This window comes from Pantherophis guttatus, chromosome 18 (assembly GCF_059756535.1).
Source record: "Pantherophis guttatus breed Tessera chromosome 18, ASM5975653v1, whole genome shotgun sequence".
In the NCBI taxonomy this organism is placed as follows: domain Eukaryota; kingdom Metazoa; phylum Chordata; class Lepidosauria; order Squamata; family Colubridae; genus Pantherophis; species Pantherophis guttatus.
The window spans coordinates 3,322,744-3,338,436 of NC_142080.1; the positions used below are offsets into that span (position 1 = coordinate 3,322,744).

Consider the following 15,693-nt stretch of genomic DNA (forward strand, 5'->3'; position numbering starts at 1 on the left):
TTCCCCATCTCTGCCCTTGCAGAAGCGGAGAGGCACTCTGCGTAGGCTCAGAGGCGGCCTCTCCACCAAGGGCTGTGCAATGCATGCCCAGCTGGGCAACACCTTGTGCAGAAGGCTCCCCCACCGATGCACAACTCCAATGTGGGCGCCCCACTCTCTCTAAACTTGCAAATTCTTTTGGCTCATCCATCAATCGCGATGCAAAGGGATTTCCCCCCCCTCCCTCCTTAAAATGGGTGGGTGGGTGGACTGGAGGGGGGGATGAGCCACTCTTCCCCCCGAGCATGCGCACTCTCCCTTCCTCCCTCTCTCCATCCCCCCACCCCTCCCTACGGATCAGCCCCAGCTGCAATAGACCGAAGCGTTAGCCGGCCGCCGCCGCTGCAGGCGCGGCGCTGGGTGGGTGGGTGGGGGTCCCCGCTGGGAAAAGCATCCCCGCCCCGCTTCCCCGGGAGACATGGCCGAGGGCGACGACCTCCACTCTTTTACCTCCATCATGGATGCTCTCGTCCGGATCAGCGTGAGAAACAAGCCTTTTTTTGGGGGGGTGGGGGGTGTCGGATAGATAGATAGATGGATGGATGGAGGGGGAGGGGCAGCCAAGCAGGACGGGGGCGCCCCTCCCTCTGTGCATTATATGGGGAGGTTTGGAAGGGAGGTGGAATTTAAAATTTTTGGGGGGACCGGGAGAAAATTCGACAATTCGCTATTGTCTCCGTCGTGGGAAAGTGGGAGCGTCGCTTCTTTCCCCCCCTTTTTTTTAATTGCCCCCCCCCACTCCAGGTGGGTGTTGGCTGAGCCCCCCACCCCAAAATCTGGCGCCTTTCCTAATTCCAACCCCCCCCCCCAATTTTTTTCCCCTGGGTGTTTTTCTTCTATTCTCCCTCCGGGGCAAAAAAAAATAAAAAATGAGCAAGGATGCTATGAGCATCCGAGCACAGCCGCCGTCGCCATGGCAACCTCCTCCCTGCCTGCTACCCAGGCCGTGGTCCAGCTCTCCCTCTCTTTTTTCCCCCCTCCCCTCCTCTCTCTCTCTCTCTCTCTCTCTCTGCTTTGTCCCCTTTTCCTCCCTTGCCTGCCAGCAAGGAAATGGCACCCCGGCAGAGGGTGGGCAAGGTAAGATTCCTTTTTCCCCACCCTCGCCCACCCACCAAAGCCCATGCTTCCCAGCCTGGGCTTTGGATGATGGGCCACCACGGGAGGAGAGAGGTGGGTGGGGCTTGGCTGGCTCAGTTTGGCTAAAATGGAGAGGATTTTTTGCTGCGAGAGGAAACTCTTGAATCCCTGGCATGGGTGGTGGTGGGGGGGGCACATGTGGGTGGGTGGGGGGCCTCAGATGCGGGGAGATCCCGAAAGGAAGGTAGGAGGAAGGATCCAGGAATGGATGCCCTTGAAGGATTCGTGGCAAAGATCAGAGACCGGGCAGTCAGCCGAGCTGTTTTGAGAAACGGGGAGTGTGGGGGGGTGGGATCTTTTCATGCGTGGCGATGGAGGAAAATTAGAGACTGGGGGGTCAGCGGGTATATTTAGATAGCGGCCTCCGGTCTGCCCTTGATCTTAAGACGGATCCCTGGTGGGAACAAAGTCATTTTTAGATCTTTGGGGAGGGGGGAGAGGGAAATCTGTCAGATTCATTTCTTCTTCTGGAATCCATTGGAACTTGGTCTTTGCAGATAGATTGCTCCTGGACAGGGAAGTTCTCCTAAGGTTTCCTTTCTTTCTTTCTTTCTTTTTTTAATGAAAGAGAGAGAGAGAAAAATGTTCTTTTTTTTTCTGATCCTAGACAGATCCCAGGTTGAGAACAAGGAGAAAGTCATTTTTAAATCTTTGGGTGGGTGGGTGGGTGGGGAATCTGTCAGATTTATTTTCTTCTTCTTCTTCTTCTTCTTCTTCTTCTTCTTCTTCTTCTTCTTCTTCTTCTTCTTCTTCTTCTTCTTCTTTTTCTTTTTCTTCTTCTTCTTCTTCTCCTTCTCCTTCTCCTTCTTCAATCCATCAGAACCTGGTCTTTGCAGATAGATTGCTCCTGGACATGGAAGTTCTCCTAAGGTTGCCTTTTTTTTTTTCCTTTTATGAAAGAGAGAGAAAGGAAATGTTCTTTTTTTCTGATTGATTGGCTGCATTCCGAAGAGCCTCTTGAAACGCTCTCTTGAGCTGTAAAACATGTCGGGTTTATTCTTAGCAAGCCAAGATGGAGTCCTAATTACTTTGTTGGGTTTATTGTGTGTGTATGTGTGGGGGGGGAAATCTGGGGTTCAGCTCCAGCAAAAGCCTGGGGGGCTTCTGGATTGCAAGTCCCATCGTCCTCAGCAGCTGATTTTTCGCTGTATGCCGGTTTGGTCTAATGGTGAATGCACAAGGCTAGAAAGTGGGAGATGCGAGTTCTAGTCCTGCCTTAGGCATGAAAGCCAATTAGGTGGACTTCGGACCAATCACCAGGAGACTGGGAGTTCTAGTCCCGCCTTAGGCATAAAAGCCAATTAGGTGGACTTCGGACCAATCACCAGGAGACTGGGAGTTCTAGTCCTACCTTAGGTATGAAAACCAATTAGGTGGACTTTGGACCAATCACCAGGAGATGGGAGTTCTAGTTCCGCCTTAGCCACGAAAGCCAAATGGGTGACTGTGAGCCAATCACCAGGAGACTGGGAGTTCTAGTCCCGCCTTAGGCATAAGAGCCATTTAGGTGGACTTTGGACCAATCACCAGGAGATGGGAGTTCTAGTTCCGCCTTAGCCACGAAAGCCAAATGGGTGACTGTGAGCCAATCACCAGGAGACTGGGAGTTCTAGTCCCGCCTTAGGCATAAGAGCCATTTAGGTGGAATTCGGACCAATCACCAGGAGATGGGAGTTCTAATCCTACTTTAGGCATGAAAGCCATTTAGGTGGAATTTGGACCAATCACCAGGAGACGGGGAGTTCAAGTCCCGCCTTAGCCCTGAAAACCAGCTGGGTGACCTTGAGCCCATCCATCTCAGCCCAACCCATCTCACCTCACAAGGTTGTCGTTTTTTTGGGGGGGTAGAAATAGCAGGAGGAAGGCGTGTTGGATACATTTAGCCACCTTGAATGACTTGTAAACCTAATAAAGGCGGGATTACAAATAAATTTTACAAGGACCCCCTATAACAGCTGATCTGATCTCGTGGCGGGTACCAAAATAGAGCACAATTATTTGCAGATATGGCGCTTTTGGTTTTTTCCCCCCCCCTTCCAACTCTCCTCCCTCCTCTTTTCTTTTTCCTTTTCTTTTTTCCCTTTTTTTTTTTTTTTTTTTTGCAGACGAGCATAAAAAATATGGAGCGAGAACTGCTGTGCCCAGTCTGCAAAGAAATGTACAAGCAACCTCTGGTTTTGCCATGCATGCATAACGTTTGCCACATCTGCGCCACCGAAGTCCTTCTGCAGCAGGGTTACATCTGTCCGGACCCCACCTCGGAGCCAACCTCCCCGGCGTCCACCCCAGCTACACGGAGTCCTCGTTTAGGGCGCCGGATCGTGCCAAAACCGGAGCGGTTAGACCGGCTTCTGAAATCGGGTACTCTTCTTTTGGACTTCCTGTCCGATTGGATCTTTGAAAATACAAGGCAGTCCTTGACTTACGACCGCAATTGGATCCCAGTGTTTCTGGTGCTAAGTAAGACAGTGGCTAAGGGAGGTTCCGCTCCATTTTACGACCCAGTTAAACGAATCCCCTGCCGTCGTTAAGTCAGGAACTTGGTCGTGAGGTGAATCTGGCGTCCCCGTTGACTGTCCTTGTCAGACGGTCACAAAACGGGATCACGGGACGCTGCGACCTCATCATAAATAGGAGTTGGCGGGGGGAGGGGCAAGCGTCTGAATTTTGACCACATGTTCGCAGGGATCCTAGGTAGAGGCAGATATTTCTCTCTCTCTGGGCACTCTGAGAATATATCTGCTGGGAAAAAAGACTCCGCACTGGTGACAGGAAGGGCATCGGGCCAGTAAACAGTCAGTTCCATTCAGTTGCCCAGATGATGGGGTCGTTAAAAGAGGATTGATCGCAGGGATGCTGCCATGTCGTCAGTGTGAAAAGCGGTCCGAAGGTCACTTTTTTCACTGCCGTTGTAACTTCGAACAGTCTCCAGACGAGCTGTCATAAGTCGAGGACTAGCTATATACGGCTGCCAAGTATTGAGTCGACAATATCTCGAGGGCACCAAATCCACATTTGGAGAGGAATCCAAAACCAGACAAAAGCAATTGTGGAGAGAGAGAGAGAGAAGATCCCTGAACGGATCTTTCCATCTGATTGCTTAGAGATAGACTGCTCCTGCCCGGAGCAGTCCTCCTTTGTCAATCTCCTAAGTAACATCCGGAAAACATATTTCTTCTTTGTAATTATCATCATCATCATCTTTTAACGACCCCATAATTGCTTGTGGGGTGGAGTCTGGGCAACTGAAAGGAGCCAGCAGAGTGTTTTTAATGGCCGGATGCCTTTCCTGTTTCCAGTGAGGAGTTTTGTTCGGCAGATATATATCCTCATTGTGCCCAGAGAGAGATCCTCTACCTAGGATCGAACTCGCAGCCTCTTGATTGGGAGGTGAGAACTCCGCACCACTCTCCTTTGTAATAATGTTCCCCGTTTTCCATTCCACCCAGGTTTCGGCACGTATCCCGGCCGGAAACGGGGTGGCGCCTTGCACCCCCAGAGCATTCTCTTTCCGTGCCCGCTGTGCCAACGAGACGTGGACCTGGGCGAGCGAGGTTTGGGCAGCCTCTTCCGGAACCTGACGCTGGAACGGGTGGTGGAGCGTTACCGCCACACCATCAACGTCAACGCGGCCATCATGTGCCAGTTCTGCAAGCCGCCGCAGCTGGAAGCCACCAAGGGCTGCACCGAGTGCAGGTCCAGCTTTTGCAACGAATGCTTCAAACTTTACCACCCGTGGGGGACGCAGAAAGCGCAGCACGAACCGATCCCTCCGACGCTCACTTTCCGTCCCAAAGTAAGGCTCCCCTCTCGCCTTCGAGGGCTCAAAATGTGCCCCCCCAATTCCTTTCCTGAAGACTAAATGACCTCTCAGGCCCCTTCCAACTCTCTTTTCTGTGTCTATATCTATTTTTATACCTTAGTTCCGAAGGAAAACATTCGTGTTTTCATTTCTTAGATTTGAACACCCCATTCATGTTTTTATTTCGTAAGGTTCGTATTCTACTTTTAGTTCATCTTCTTTTAATAATCCCTTGCAGGATGGAATCGGAGCAACTAAATGGAGTTGAGTGTTTACTGGCCGGATGCCCTTCTTGTTGCCAGAGCGGAGTTTTGTTCAGCAGATATATTCTCATTGTGCCCAGAGAGAGAAATATTTGTCTTCTGGGCACGATGAGAATATATCTGCTGAAAAAAACCCCTCCACATTGGCGACAGGAAGGTTCAAAAACAGCGTCTAAGGATCGTCCTCGTTTAGTGACCACAATTGGCGAAATAAAACCACAACTGACAATCTTCCTTCCAGCTTTCTTTTGCTTAACAAAGGTCACAAACACGAGGATTGGCCGACAAATTACTTTTTCATCAGCGTTGTAACTGCAGACGGATGTTCTTTGCAGGGTTTGCTGTGTCCCGAACACCGAGAAGAAGTCACTCATTACTGTAAAACCTGCCAGCGTTTGGTGTGCCAGTTGTGTCGAGTTCGTCGCACGCACGCGAGTCATAAAATCACGCCTGTGCTCAGCGCCTACCAGGCTCTCAAGGTGAGAATTTTGTAGAAGCTCATATTTTTTCCCTCCCGTCTCCGATCCTTGACGTTTTAATCGGCCACTAAATAGAAACACAATTATTACACAATCTTTGGAAGGGACCTGGAGTGGATTATGGGAACACATCTCCTGTTTTTTTTTCCGTGCAACTGGGTTTTGGAGCCTGATAGAGATCAGGGGTCTGTAGGATCACTCCCTCTGCCCAGTTACGTCACTCCGTTTTTTTCTCGCTCGCAGGAAAAATTGACGAAAAGCCTAACTTATATCCTGAGCAATCAAGACACGGTGCAGTCACAAATCAACGAATTAGAAGAGACTCTTCGACTCACGGAGGTAACGTTGCTTTTCGTTATTATTTTGTTGGGGTTGAACCAGGGGTGAAATCCAGCAGGTTCTGACAGGTTCTGGAGAACCGGTAGCGGAAATTTTGAGTAGTTCGGAGAACCGGCAAATGCCACCTCTGGCTGGCCCCAGATTGGGGTGGGAATGGGGATTTTGCAGTATCCTTCCCCCAGGAGTGGGGAGGGAATAGGGATTTTGCAGTATTCTTCCCCCTCGAGTGAGAAGGGAATGGGGATTTTGCAGTATCCTTTTCCCTGGAGTGGGGTGGGAATGGGGCTTTTGCAGTATCCTCCCTGGAGTGGGGTGGGAATGGGGATTTTGCAGTATCCTTCCCCCTCGAGTGAGGAGGGAATGGGGATTTTGCAGTATCCTTCTCCCAGGAGTGGGGAGGGAATGGGGATTTTGCAGTATCCTTCTCCTGGAGTGGGGAGGGAATGGGGATTTTGCAGTATTCTTCCCCTGGATTGGGGAGGGAATGGGGATTTTGCAGTATCCTTCTCCCTGGAGTGGGGTGGGAATGGGGATTTTGCAGTATCTTTCCCCTGGAGTGAGGTGGGAATGGGGATTTTGCAGTATCCTTCCCCCAGGAGTGGGGAGGGAATGGGGATTTTCCAGTATCTTTCTCCTGGAGTGGGGAGGGAATGGGGATTTTCCAGTATCCTTCCCCCAGGAGTGGGGAGGGAATGGGGATTTTCCAGTATCTTTTCCCCTGGAGTGGGGTGGGAATGGGGATTTTGCAGTAATCTTCATTGTGCGTCCCTCCCCCCTTTCCCCTCCCTGTATTGTCAAGCTGTCAAATTTCCTCGCAGGTGAATGGCACTCAGGCGAAGGAAGAGATCATAAGGCTGATGAACAATTTAAGCAGCCTGCTGGATGAGAAGCGATCCGCCCTGCTTAACGCCATCGAAGATTGTCGCCAAGACCGGGTCGGTCGCCTACAAACTCAGCTGCAAGAACATCAGGCCATGATGGAAAATTCTGGAATGGTGGGCTACTCACAAGAAGTCTTGAAGGAAACCGACCAGCCCTGTTTCGTCCAGGCCGCCAAGCAGCTTCATCACAGGTGCGTTTTGCCGAAAAACAGCAAAAAAAAACAACAACCCCAAAAAAACCCATTGGGGAGGCTGGATTCACTTAGCGACCGTCTGATCCGCTTAATGACTGTACGATCCCACTGTCGGTGATTGCGGTAAGTCATTTGGCCAGTTGGATTCACTTAACAACCCTCTGATTTGCTTAACAACGGTACGATCCCACTGTCGGTGATCGTGGTAAGTCATTTTGCGGGCGGGATTCATTTAACGGCCATCTGATTCGCTTAACAACTGTATGAATCCACTGTCGGTGATTGCGGTAAGTCATTTTGCGGGCTGGATTCACTTAGCGGCTGTGATTCGCTTAACAACTGTACGATTCCACTGTCAGTCACGGCGGTCGTAAGTCGAGTTGGACTTGATTTGATGACAAATTTTTAACAGCGGTAAAAATTGATCAAATCAGGTCCGACTCGACTTAGGACCGTCCTGACTTCATAGTGGAAAATTCGGACCCAATTGTGGTCATAAGTTGAGGGACTGCCTGTACAGTGTCAATGTACGTGTATATAGTTAGTCCTCGGCTTAATGACAATTCATTTAGTGACCGTTGAAGGTCACGACGACACTGAAAAAAAGTGACGGTTTTTCCAAATTCACTCGACCAACGTCTCACTTAGTGACGGAAAATTTGGGGCTCCATTGTGGCCGTAAGTCGAGGACTTCTTGTACAATATAAATGTGCGTGCGTATTGTCTCTCACAATCCAGTAAGCGATGGTGGTTTATCTATATTCAGAGACTAATTTTTTTCGCCCCCTGATTCTTGATTTATTTTTCCTGCTCTCATTTGGGCTGCTCCGCCTTTATGACAGGATCCTCAGAGCGACCGATTCCCTTCAGGCGTTCCGGCCAGCGGCCAGCGCCTCCTTCAGCCAATTCCAGGTGGACGTGAGCCGAGAAGTGAAGCTGCTTACAGACCTAATTTTTATTAAAGGTGCGTAAAAAGCCGTCATTAAATGATGCTTGGCCTTCTTCCTTCCGGCTACGACAAAAATTTTAATTTCTCTCCCCCCAAAATTAAAACGGCAGCTTATAGATTAGTGGCCAACTACGGCTTCCATTTCTGACAGACATTGCCCTGTTTCTGTGGCCGCCGTCATCGTTTTCAAGTCGCTACAGGCGGTCCTCGTTTAGCGACTGCCTCCTTTTAGCGACCATTCGCAGTGACGACCCGTGACGAGAAAGTAACCTTGCAACCATTCCTCGCATCGAAGACCTTCGCAGGTCTTGTAAAGCAAACAGATCATTAGCACGGTCGACGTTCTACTTAGTGACTGCCTCGTTTAACGGCCCCGTTGTTGGTTCCCACGGCAGTCGCTAAACGAGGATGACCTGTAACTGTCAGGCGTGCTGGTTGTTACCAATATAGTTTCAGAGTGCTTTGCACAAGGTTGTAAGTACCCGTGTAGATTTCTCAACCTTGGCGATTTTAAGATGTGTGGACTTCGACTCCCAGAATTCCCCAGCCAGTCATGTCAAAGTCTATACATCTTCCCCTTCTGGCTGGGGGATTCTGGGAGTTGAAGTCCACTCATCTTAAAGCATGCAGGCTAGGGAATTCTGGGAGTTGAAGTCCACCTCTCTTAAAATAAGCTGGCTGGGATTCTGGGAGTTGAAGTCCACCCCTCTTAAAACAGGCTGGCTGGGGGATTCTGGGAGTGGAAGCCCACCCCTCTTAAAACAGGCTGGCTGGGGGATTCTGGGAGTTGAAGTCCACCCCTCTTAAAACAGGCTGACTGGGGGATTCTGGGAGTTGAAGTCCACCCCTCTTAAAGTTGCCAAGGTTGGGAATCGCTGCTGTAGATCAAAAGACTTGAATATCTCAAGAGTTTCCTGCAACTGGAGTACCAACTCTGTACTGTGAGCCTCTCGGGGCACGTACTGTGTTGTTTTTTTGTTGTGTTGTGTATATGTGTTGCATGACCTGTGGAAGAGCGGAAAGACCGTGGGAGCCTGGAACCGTCGGCGTGGTGGTGAGTCCACCTTGGCCCTTACCTGTCCCTCACCTGCGGATGGGAGTACCTGAAATCCTTTCCGATGCTTTGATTCCCATCGCTTGTATCGTTTTTAATTCTCAGGGTCCCTTCGCCCCAGCCAGCCAGCTTCCCTCTTTCTCCCCTGGCCCGGATGCGATCCATAATCCACAGCCGGCCCCAAGTTCGAGCCACAGAGTCTGCCCACCCCACGGCCCAATTCTTTGAGGTGTTTTTGGCCGTTGGCCGACCCATTCGTCACCGAAAGGGATCGCACGACCCTCGGACGCTGCGCCCGTCCTAAATACAGGGTCCGTTGCCAAGCGCCTGAATTGTGAAATACACAGGCCTACTGCCGCGGGTGTACGTCCGAGAAACTCGCTTTTTTTTCCAGGGCCGTGGTAACTCCCAACGGTCGCTAAATGAGCGTTCGCAAGTCGGGAACGGCCCGTAGTTTCGAAATGGATTGATGTAGGGCAAAACGACAGCTACTAGAGCGTCCGGTAGACAGCGGGAATCCTGGTTGTTTTGGCTCCCACGGGAACCGTGTTGGAGATCACGAGTTTAATTTTGGTTTCCCGCCGGGTCGAAGCCCGCCCGCCGCCCACCCCACCACGGCCCACTCCTGCCAGGTGCGTGGCTGTTGATCCCTCTGCTTTACCTCTCTTTGTTTATAGGCTGGGTCTGCTGCTGAGACATCACCGCAGTTAAAACTGAGGCAAGTCACGTCCCACTCCACCGATCCCGTCCCGCCCAAATCCTTCCCCCCCTCCCCCCCCCACTTCTCTTTCTTCTCCTCAGCCCTTCCATTGCATCCATCCCTGCCTCTCCCTTCTCCCTTTCCGTCCTCAGACCTTCGTTTTGGGACCTTATTTCAAACCCTTGTTGAAATAAACGTTCTAGTCCTCCTGAAGGCCGGAAGAGCCTCCGCGAGGGCTTAGAATGCTGGAATGCTTATTTGCACCAAGAGTTTCCGATCGAAAGCGTTCTGAAGGCTTTTCCTACCCGCCACGGCTCCCTGCAGTTCCCCTCGGTGGCCTCTCCCTAATTTTTGCGAAACAAACAAACCATGACTTAGTTTGTCAAAATTTTTGTTATCCTGGTTCGGTTGGACTGAACCTGGATGGGAATTGGGTTTATGGAGGGAAGGCGTGTTTATGGAGGAGGCCAGTGGATTGCGTAAGAGGTCTTTAGAATAGAATAGAGCGGGAAGGGATCTTGGAGATCTTCTAGTCAAGCCCCCTGCTGAAGCAGGAGTACCGATGCCATTTCAGATAAGCGACTGTCTAGTTTCTTCTTAAAAACCTCCAGTGATCTTCTCGGCAGTGGAAACCTGGCTGTGGAGTCCCCAAAAGAAGGCAAAGCAAGGTTAGATATGATCGAGAGAGAGGGAATGGAGTACCAGAGAATGGGCACCAACAGGTGGCTGGCACAAAAAAACCCACCCCATGTCATTCTTGCTTTGGTGTCCTGTTGCCAAGTCTTTCATATTGACATCTTCAAGACTTGCTTTCCCCAACCTGATGCTCTATATAAACGTAGGCCACCGGTACCCATTATCCTCTCCACCAGCAGGGCCATGCTAGGGGTGCATTATGGGACCTGTAGTTCAACAGAACCTCTTGTCCTTCTGCACGGCGCGAGTTCCAAAGCCTTGACTTATTTGCAGATTTAATCAGATGGCAGAGCAAAAAGTGCCTTCGCGTAACCAGTTAAAGGCACCCCTAAGTGCAAAAGATAAGCTTACTTCTAATCATCATCTGTTGCTTGCTGACTTCCTGTAACTCCATTGCTTAATTTATTTGGGACAAAACAACAGCCACCAGGGAGTCCGGTAGACGACGGGAATCCTGGTTATTTTGGTCTCTACGGGAACCGTGTTGGAGCTAAAAAGCTTAATTTTGATTAGTTTCAATGGTGTCCCAAATCCTTTCCTTTATTTTCGGCATCTCTCCTCCTGTATCCTTGCACCCTTCTCTCGTTTTTCTCACTCTCCGTCTCTCTCTCTTTCTCTTCCCTCCTCCGCCTCTTCCTCTGATTTTTTCCCCGACTTGCACTCAGTCTCTCTTGTGCCCCCCCGGATTCTTCTCAGCAGCTTGCCTGTCCCCCTTGATTCTTGTCCCTCTCCCCTTCCGATGTTCCTCCGCGGAACACGCCCGTTTCTTCTCGGTACTTCGGGACCTCGTACCTGGTCGTCTGCGGTCAGTCTGCAAAGCGCTCAGCCGCGCCGCGCAGCCTGCGGTCTGACGTCACGCGCCTTCCTCTCCTCTTCCCTCCCGTTGCAGCCCCGGAGGCTCCTGTGATCGACACGCAGCGGACGTACGCCTACGACCAGATCTTCCTCTGCTGGCGCCTGCCGCAGCATTCGCCAGCCGCCTGGCACTACACGGTGGAGTTCCGGCGGGCCGAGCCCAAGGGCAAGGCGCTCAAACTGTGGCAGAGACGGGAAGAGGTCCGAGGCACGAGCGCCGTTGTGGAGTACGTGGACACGGATAGCGTTTACGTGCTGCGCGTCCGAGGATACAACAAAGCTGGCTTCGGAGACTACAGCGAGGATATCTACCTGCGTACGCCGCCTGCACCCGGTAAACCCTCCTTTCTCGTTTTCCTCGTCTCGTGTTTTTCCTTTTTCCAGTGCTGTTGTAACTTTGAACAGTCACACAACGGATGGTTGTAAGTTGAACACTCCAGTAGCGGCCAAAATTGTGGAAACCTTTTGGGAAAAGTGTATTTTCTAAAACTAGCTAATAACACCACTTTTTTCGGGGGGAGTAGTACCATAAAATGATATATCCACGGAAAGATAATTTAATCAAGAATGTAATACTGTAACTTTTAGGAAGGACTTGCTATTAGAATAGCAGTTGCGGTATAAAGAAGAAAAGGGAAACACGTAGAAAAAACGAGATATACAAAAATGATATACAAAAATATTTCGTTGGGTATTTTGAATGACAGTTTTTCAATGAAATTGTGTGCATGTGCGCAAGCCGGAGCACCGGGAACCTGAGGACCAACTGGCTGGCGCACGCACGCCTGTTTTTTCAGGCTGTTTTTCAGGCTGTTTTTGGGCCGTTTTCAGGCCTGTTTTTGGGCCTTTTTCAGGCCATTTTTCAGGTCATTTTCAGGTTGTTTTGGGCTGTTTTCAGGCCTGTTTTGGGGCCGTTTTTCAGGCTGTTTTGGGGCCGTTTTTCAGGTCATTTTCAGGCTGTTTTTCAGGCCTGTTTTGGGGCCGTTTTCAGGCCTGTTTTGGGGCCGTTTTTCAGGCTGTTTTTCGGGCTGTTTTGGGGCCGTTTTTCAGGTCATTTTCAGGCTGTTTTTCAGGCTGTTTTTGGGCCGTTTTCAGGCCTGTTTTGGGGCCGTTTTCAGGCCATTTTCAGGCTGTTTTTCCAGCTATTTTCATGCCTGTTTTTTGGCCATTTTTTTGGCCTTTTTCAGGCCATTTTCCAGGCTATTTTGGGGGCGTTTTCAGGCCATTTTCAGGCTGTTTTCCCGGCCATTTTCATGCCTGTTTTTTGGGCATTTTTGGACCGTTTTTTGAGCCATTTTAGGCTGTTTTTCTGGTCATTTTCATGCTTGTTTTTTGGCCATTTTTCAGGCTGTTTGGGGGCCATTTTCAGGCCTGTTTTGGGGTCATTTTCAGGCCTGTTTTGGGGGCCATTTTTTGGGCCATTTTCAGACCATTTTCCGGCACTCTGGCACTCACGAAGACCAGCTGGCTGGCATACATGTGCACGCCGGAAACTAGAAGAGCAGCTGGCAACGGCATGCGTACCCACAGAGAGGGCTCTGTGTGCCACCTGTGACACGCGTGCCATAGATTCACCATCGCCTGTTTAGGCTCTTCCTATATTCTCACAGCTCCTGTTCTCATATGGTTTAGGCTCTTTCTAATTCTTTGTTCCTCGCTTTCTTCTCCCATCCCCTCTTCCTTCCCCCAAGTGCTGAATTTCTTTCTGGACAATCGGTGGGGTTTCAACCGAGAACGCCTGGCCATTAGCAAGGACCAGCGAGCGGTCCGCAGCATTCCCGGTCTTCCAATGCTGTTTGCCGCCGAGCGTTTGATGACCAGCTGCCATCTCTCCGTTGACCTGGTGATCGGCGACGTGGCGGTCACTCAAGGACGCAGCTATTGGGCCTGTTGCGTGGATCCCAGTTCCTACCTGGTCAAAGTGGGCGTAGGGCTGGAGAGCAAGCTGCAGGAATGGTTCCAGGTGCCCCAAGACGTGACGAGCCCCAGGTGAGCAAATATTCGGAAAGGCAGAGAAGGAATTAAGTTTAGAACTTGTTCAATCACAACTCTGAAGATCTAGAATGGTGTGAGTGGGCGTGGAGTAGTCAGCCTCCTGCACCATGGGGTGGGGGGCATTTTTTCCCTCCCTTGGCTCCGGATGCTTTTTTTGAGCCTCCGGGAGGGTGAAAACGGCCTCCCCAAGCTCCAAAGGCCCTCTGGAGGCCGAAAACTTCAGGTAGGCCCATTTTTCGCCCTCCCTGAGCCTCCGCAGGCATCCTGCATTTACCTACATCCAAAACGGGCCGTGTGGAGACTCCTGGGAGCGGCAGGATGGGATGGGTGGGGATTTGGGGGTTCTCCGAACTGCATAGAATCTTAGCTAGAGATTCTCCCAAACCCTACGAACCACCAGCAGCCCACCCTTGCTTCTGTCCTTCCGAGGTCCGTAAAACGAGGACCCAGATTGTTGGGGGGGCAAGAGACTGACTCTGTAAACCGCTTACAGAGGGCTGTAAAGCACCGTGAAGCGGTATATAAGGGCTATCGCTATTGCTAATCACCGTGGCAAGCAAGGTCGTAAAACGGGGCAAAGCTCACTTAACAACGGTCTCATCGAGCAACAGAAATGTTGGGCTTAATTGTGATGCTACCTGTAAATTGGGTTGCTCTTTTCGGCTGCGAAAATGAATGAACCGAGAATGGATGTTTTGCTTTTCCTTTCAAGAATCTGTATTTTACTTCGAATCATTTTTCTCCGGCTCAGGTACGATCCGGATAGCGGGCATGACAGCGGCGCTGAGGATACCACGTTGGAGTCATCACCACCCTTCGCCTTCCTGACCATCGGCATGGGCAAGATCCTCCTTTCCCACGGAGTGTCGCTGACCTCTCGGGATCCCGGCAATTCCACCGTGCCGCTGCCTCCCCGCGTTGGCATCTGTCTCGACTACGAGCACAGCAAAGTGACGTTCTTCGACGCCGTCTCCTTCCGCAGCCTTTGGGAGTGCGGGGTAGACTGCTCGGGGCCCGTCTGCCCGGCCTTCTGCTTCATCGGCGGCGGCGCCTTGCACCTTCAAGAGCTGGTGGTCAGCCGTCAGGAACGGAAAGTAACCATCAGCGGCTTCTCGAAGCTGGACTGAATTTGCCGTCGGTCGATTCCGAGCATGTTCGGGGAGAGGATCCACCAGCAGAGGGAGACCTTGGGGTCTGGTGGGTGGGTGGGGGCTCTCCAGCCCCTGCTTGCAAAAAAAGAAAATGAAAAAAATATCTCTAGGTATGGGGTGAATGAGCAGAGGGTTTCGGCGGTTAGGAACAGGGCAGAGCATATGTTGAGCAATGCTGCCCTCTAGTGAACTTCCAACAGATAGACTCTTTAAATTCCGACGGCGGCGGTACCCTCTTCCCATAAAAATTGAGCATCCCAGCTGTGGGGACTAAGAGCAACTTCCCCCCCACAGCCGTCCCATGAAGGGGGATTTTTTAAAACTATCCAACGTCCTTTCTCTGTTTTGTTCTCTTCTTCAACGCACCGCCTAAACTTCTGGGGGGAAATCCAGATTTTCCCCACCCTTTTCGTTCCTGTCCAGGGCAGGAATCTCAGTTGAGAAAAGACAAACACGACCCCATCTCCCCCCAAATCCTTGTTTGGAGCATGGCTGAGTTTGGAATGGCTTCCAATGCCTTTCCCCCCCCCCACACTTTTTGTGTTGAAAAAGATAAAAAAAAAAAAAGATTGTAAAACGCCATCTTGAAACCATCCTCTCTTCAATTCTGTCTCTTTACCCGTTAGGTACAATTGATCCCGCTGTGGTCATCGTTTTAAATCAATCTCTCTTTTTTAAAAAAAAGTCACTCGTCACGCTCCTCAAATTTGCCGCTCCTGTGAATCGCTCCGTAACTTGTTTCCTAATTTTGGCAACTTCCAATTTTTCTTCGGCGGTTGTGACACGCGGCTACCTATAATTGTATCGTCTCTCAGAAACTATGAGCAGCTGGGAAGATAACCACGTTTTAAAAATTTCCGACTGTTTCCTCGCCAGAGTTTGCTTCTTTCTGGCTCGACCGAGTGTCGATCCCCGGCGCGACTAAGTGTCGATCCCCGGCCCGAAGCTATCGCCGAAACCCGCAAATGGTTTCTAAGCAGGATTTCACAGCCTAAATTTCTCAGCTGAAAACGGGGCATGAATTCCCCCTAATTCCCTAACCGGGAATCAAAATTACTCTTTTTTTCCCCATTTAAAAGAATGCTAGATTTTCTTTCCCAAAAAATTCCTTCTCGTAAAACTAAAGACAGCCAAGTTTTTGTTGGGTATTGCTTCTCGG

The 15,693-nt window shown here is 50.6% G+C and overlaps 1 protein-coding gene across 5 annotated transcripts; it reads left to right on the plus strand.

The window, feature by feature from the left end:
- The first annotated feature begins 407 nt into the window (after nt 1-407).
- On the plus strand, nt 408-15,400 carry TRIM46 (tripartite motif containing 46). Of its 5 annotated transcripts, none has more exons than XM_087881133.1 (10): nt 408-520; nt 3,282-3,537; nt 4,626-4,972; nt 5,577-5,720; nt 5,964-6,059; nt 6,878-7,131; nt 7,977-8,098; nt 11,423-11,722; nt 13,080-13,377; nt 14,135-15,400. In XM_087881133.1, exons 1-10 carry the CDS (start codon nt 458-460, stop codon nt 14,508-14,510), a joined length of 2,256 nt encoding a protein of 751 aa, XP_087737259.1. In that variant the 5' UTR covers nt 408-457; the 3' UTR covers nt 14,511-15,400. The 5 variants fall into 5 exon arrangements, with proteins under 5 accessions (XP_087737259.1, XP_087737261.1, XP_087737260.1 ...); XM_087881134.1 differs by lacking the exon at nt 408-520 and adding an exon at nt 964-1,116; XM_034406952.3 differs by lacking the exon at nt 408-520 and adding an exon at nt 1,998-2,046.
- Nucleotides 15,401-15,693: the final 293 nt, after the last annotated feature.